We start from the raw sequence: 5,407 nt of genomic DNA, 5'->3' as shown, positions 1-5,407 counted from the left end.
TCCCCCCCCCCCTAAATTGATAAAACTTTTTAAAAAATGGAGATATAAACAAATTATATTCAAATTCTGGTAGTGGAAGATATTCGAAGTCTGGAAGTGCTATTTCCGGCCATCTACAGATACCATAATCACAAATTTTCTTACCTCAGCCCCAACCATGATAGTGGGGCTGAGGTGGTATAGATCCTCCATTTATTAAAGTACCTCCCCAGCCACCTCTATTTTGAATTCCTGAATCCGCCACTGTCGCCATAAATACTTAACACACATACGGCCATCGGCGCAGTTCAAAACAACGAACTGGCTTATTTTACAAGGTAAAATTAAAAAACATTAGGCCTATTATACATTAGTCAGCGATTTTTTTTTTCTTTAAGGAATGACCAGCCAGGCGAATTTACTTATGCCAGAGGTTTATGAGAAGGATGAGAATGATGCCAAATTATGTCAAAATGAAGGAAAACTTATGGTAGATCATTATGCCAAATTTGGATGAAGCAGACACAGATACAAAAAAAATTAAATACAGAATGGAGAGGGAATATTATCTTGTGATTTCCTCCAACACAAGCCATCTGGTAACAACTCGCTAAGAATTTAGATACCAACAAGCTAATCTTCTTTTCCCCGACAATGTTTTCAATTTCCAAGATGAGGGGATGATAATTCGATTGCCGCAAAAACAAAATAAACAAGCAACAAGTTTTATGGGTGTTTAATTGGTGCAGCCGAACAATGGCCAAACCATCGGTAGCAAATCATGCCTCAAGTTGCTTTTTGGGTCATGGGCTCTAAAACATTCTCAACTTTGCATTATAACACTCATTATATCTTTCGTTGAAAAACTATGTTTGATACGATTTATTACATCATGTTCTTGAGTTTTTCAGTTTATTTATTTGACCAAAAGATGGTCGGGGGCAGCTTAAGCAAACAAATCACTATAACTATTTCAAGCCAGCTGCCCCCTTGAGTACTGAATTATTATCTACTGTATTTCATTTATACATTATATTGTTTGTTCCCAGTAGCAGCCTGATTTGAATATTATTTCGTATGATTTACCAGCTGCAACCCCAGCTATTATTTAGCTGAACAAAATTCGCTCCGCTTTGTGTGAGCCCACACGTTTTATAGAGGAAGAGTGGTCTTCGATTCGTAATGCTAATGCACGAGCGTTCCACTATAAAGAACAGAAGGAAGGTCAATTCCCACCATTTAATTTCTTTTCTAAGTTTGTCACAGACTTTGGAAAAGAACGAAACGACAAAAGTCTTATGCTGTCTACCCACGAGGTAGAATCGAAAACACATGTTAACCCAAGAAGGCTGAGTGGTCCTGCCAGATCTCCATATCGCACTAACGTTCTGACAAAATTGACTGGTGTTGCCAAGGCTCATGACAATCCGGCATCAGATGGTATAGACATAGATACCAAATGTCCTATACACAGGACTCCTCATCCACTGACTGATTGCAGAGCGTTCCTTAAGATGCCGATGGAGGAAAAACGTTCACTGTTGAGGGATGCAAAGATTTGTTATCGGTGTGTGGCATCCACAGCCCATATTGCAAGAAACTGTAAAGCTACGGTTTCGTGTTCAATCTGTGGTAGTAATCGGCACAAATATTTCCTCCACGTTGGCACACATGCCGACGAAGCGCATGGCGGGGAGCGAAGACCGGTATTATCGAAATGCACCCAGGTTTGCCGCAACAATCCATATGGAAGATCTTGCTCCAAAATATGTTTGGCACGAGTATATATCGACGGCAATCCTGCAAACGTGATTACCACTTATGCCGTCCTAGATGATCAAAGTAACAAGTCCCTGGCCAAATCCAAGCTGTTCGACCTGTTGAAGGTTAAAAGTGAATCGATGTCATACACGCTTAAGACATGTTCCGGGGTGGTGAACACAGCCGGTCGTTGTATTACAAGACTTATTATAGAATCCGTCGACGGTCAAGTATCCATACCTGCTCCACCCTTAATTGAATGTAGTGCGATTCCCGATTGTAAGGAGGAGATACCTACTCCAGAAGTAGCAGAACATCATCCGCATCTGAAGTCAATTGCGAAGGAAATTCCGAAAATTGACCCAGACGCAGATATACTAATACTCCTGGGGCGAGATGCACCACAAGTCCATAAAGTCCGTGAAGTTCGCAACGGACATAACAATTCACCATGGGGACATCGACTAGACTTAGGCTGGGTGGTGATCGGAGAAGTTTGCATAGGAAAAGCGAACCATAGTAACACTGTCAATATATTCCGTACCCATGTCCTGCCGAACGGACGTCCTTCCTGTTTCGAGTCATGTACAAACCATTTCGACATTTCACACCCAGCCCACCCACCAGATCCAGAAACGCACTATGCTGGTAGACGATGGCCTAACCCGGGGGAGGACGTTTTTCGTGTGTCCAAGTTTGATAACAAAGTCGGTAGCTCCATAGAAGATAGACAGTACTTAAAGATCATAGCATCCGAGTTCTCAAAAAGTGAGACTGGGAATTGGGTCGCTCCACTCCCATTCCGCATGTCCAGGACACCGTTACCTAACAACCGTCACGATGCGATGAAACGATTTCATTCCCTACTTAAGTCTTTCTCAAGAAAGTCAAAGATGAAAGACCAGTATCTACAGTTCATGACAACCATGATTGCTAAGGGTCACGCGGAACAAGTAGTTTCCGACGGTGATGGAGAGCGATGGTATTTCCTCACTACCTTAGATTCCTATGGTTCGAGAATGACAATCCGGATGTAGCAATCGTGGATTATAGAATGAAAGTCCATACATTCGGTAATGCACCATCACCAGCTGTCGCAACATTTGGCTTGCGCAAGACTGCCCAGGATGCTGAAGACAAGTTTGGCAAAGACGCCCGAGAATTCGTGAACCGTAACTTCTACGTTGACGACGGTCTAAAAGCTCTCCCCACTCCAGACAAAGCTATTGACCTGCTACAACGCACTCAGGCAATGTTAGCAACTGCAAATTTGCGTCTTCACAAAATTGCCTCCAACAATGTCGAAGTAATGGGAGCCTTTTTCAGCGAAGACCACGCAGGAGACCTGCGTGACCTAGATCTCAACGTACAAGCACCTCCAATCCAAAGGTCTTTAGGAGTATATTGGGACCTAAAGCGTGACGTGTTCACATTCAGAATTGGAGAAGAAGAGAGACCTTTCACCAAACGAGGAGTGTTAGCCGAAATAAACAGCATCTACGATCCTATTGGTATTGCTGCTCCAGTCCTAATTCAGGGGAAACTGCTGTCTCTTATACACATCTAGATGTGTATAAGAGACAGGAGTAGAGCGTATACTCAACACCACACAATCAGTACAGTGGCGTTATATACAGTCAGACAAGAATCCAGCCGACCTGCCTTCTAGAGGTATTACCTCGTCTGGACTAGCGTCTTCTGAATGGCTAAAAGGCCCTGAATTTCTCCGTAACAAAGGCGCTACAGCAGATATTCAACCAACCGAATTTCCAATCCAAGAAGAAGACCCCGAAGTTAGACCCGTGGTTAAGACTTATTCTACAAAATTGCAGCCAAGCTCGGGACTCGGAGCCGAGAGGTTTCACATGTTCTCTGATTGGTTCAAACTCTTACGAGCAATAAATAACCTACTCCATATAACACGTTCATTCGGCAACAAGCCAACACAACCTAAAAGCTTAAAGGTTGGCATATTTGCACGTCATCAACCACACCAGACGACTTAGCTGAGGCAAGTCAAATTGTTATACGCACTACCCAGTATACTGTGTTCAAAGCAGAATTGGACCTGTTAGAAAGCCGACGACCACTTCCAAAGGCGAGTCCACTCATTAAGCTAGATCCATATATAGATGACAAAGGGTTTCTTCGTGTCGGTGGGCGCCTCAGTAATGCTGGAATTGGAGAACGTGCTGCTCATCCTATAATTATTCCAGGATCCCACTATGTATCTGACTTATTAATCCGTTATTATCACGCACAAGTTAAGCATCAAGGGAGACACCTCACACGTGGAGCAATCAGAAGTGCAGGATATTGGATTGTTGGAGAGAAGAGTAGAGTTATCAGTATTATCGACAAGTGCGTTAGATGTAGAAAGTGCAGAGGCAAAGAACAGATTCAAAAGATGGCAGATCTACCTGTCGAGCGGCTTTCCCCTGCACCCCCATTTAGATATGTAGACCTCGACGTATTCGGGCCCTGGGTCGTGTCCACACGCAAAACCAGAGGAGGTCAAGCACGAGGCAAAAGATGGGCTGTCCTATTCACATGTATGTCATGCCGTCCTATTGACATTGAGGTTACAGAATCCATAGAAGCGTCAAGTTTTATCAATGCATTGCGAAGATTTCTAGCCATACGGGGAACGGCAAAACAAATTCGTTCTGACTGTGGGACGAACTTCGTCGGCGCCTGTAACGAGATTGGAATACCTTTGGACGTTACTGACCAGAAGATCAGGAAGTACCTCCTTAAAAATAATAATTGTCAATGAATTTTCAATCCTCCCCATTCATCTCATATGGGGGGAACATGGGAAAGGATGATAGGCATATCTAGGCGCATCCTAGACAATATGTTTGCTGAATTGGGTCCGATTCAACTAACCCATGAAGTTCTAACTACCCTTATGGCCGAGGTGACAGCAATCGTGAAATCCAGACCACTTACACCAGTTCCGAATGATCCTCAATCACCAGACGTTTTGACACCAAATATGATTTTAACACAAAAAACACAACTCGCAGGGGCTCCTACTGGCAACTACACCAAGAACGATTTATTTGGGAAACAATGGAGAAGGGTTCAATACCAGCTGACACCTTTTGGTCAAGATGGAAAAACGAATACCTTCCACTCCTACAAGAAAGAAGAAAGTGGCACCGTGTCAACCGCTGCATGAAGGAAGGAGACCTCGTCTTAATTAAAGAGAAGGAGATCCGTCGAAACAACTGGCCAATGGGTAGAGTCACAAAGGCTATCGAGAGTAGCGACAAGTTGGTGCGCAAAGTGGATATAAAAGTTTGCAAGGATGGTTCTTCTACCAAGATACTTTCTCGACCAGTGCATGAACTGATCCTGCTCATCCTCGTTGAAGACATGTGTTAGATATTGTCCCAATATGAATCTATTAGGCCTTTATCTTATTATTTTCGTAATTTTGGAAATGCAGAACTTTTTATGTCTTAAAGAGTTTAACTTAAATATTTTTAGTACTGTTTAAGATTTCGCCTTTAAAGTTTAATTGTTTAGAAGTAGTGGTATCCTCTGTATACCAGGCGGGGAGTGTGCTGTCTCCTATCTCAGTATAGTAGTACTATATTGGTTACTAGGCTACGTTGCTAACGCTTTATCTATGTTAATGTTCGTCTGCGGTATGCAGATG

The 5,407-nt window shown here is 43.0% G+C and overlaps 1 protein-coding gene across 1 annotated transcript; it reads left to right on the top strand.

Moving 5' to 3' along the window:
• Positions 1-379: 379 nt before the first annotated feature.
• LOC117106722 lies at positions 380-2,777 on the top strand. Its single transcript, XM_033248134.1, has 2 exons — positions 380-469; positions 1,092-2,777. The coding sequence occupies exons 1-2, from the start codon at positions 380-382 to the stop codon at positions 2,775-2,777; spliced, it is 1,776 nt and encodes a 591-aa protein (XP_033104025.1).
• The last annotated feature ends 2,630 nt before the right edge of the window (positions 2,778-5,407 follow it).

The sequence above is a fragment of the Anneissia japonica genome, unplaced genomic scaffold, assembly GCF_011630105.1.
Source record: "Anneissia japonica isolate Jap-2015-1 unplaced genomic scaffold, ASM1163010v1 scaffold287705_len1045735_cov187, whole genome shotgun sequence".
Taxonomy (NCBI): domain Eukaryota; kingdom Metazoa; phylum Echinodermata; class Crinoidea; order Comatulida; family Comatulidae; genus Anneissia; species Anneissia japonica.
Note: the sequence above shows the minus strand (reverse complement) of the source record. Positions and strands in the feature narration are given on the sequence as shown.

Coding starts and splice junctions, on each gene's coding strand:
- LOC117106722 (XM_033248134.1), top strand. CDS start 380: ATGACCAGCCAGGCGAATTTACTTATGCCAGAGGTTTATGAGAAGGAT. Junction 470..1,091: donor AAAATGAAGGAAAACTTATG/GTAGATCATTAT, acceptor GCTATTATTTAG/CTGAACAAAATTCGCTCCGC.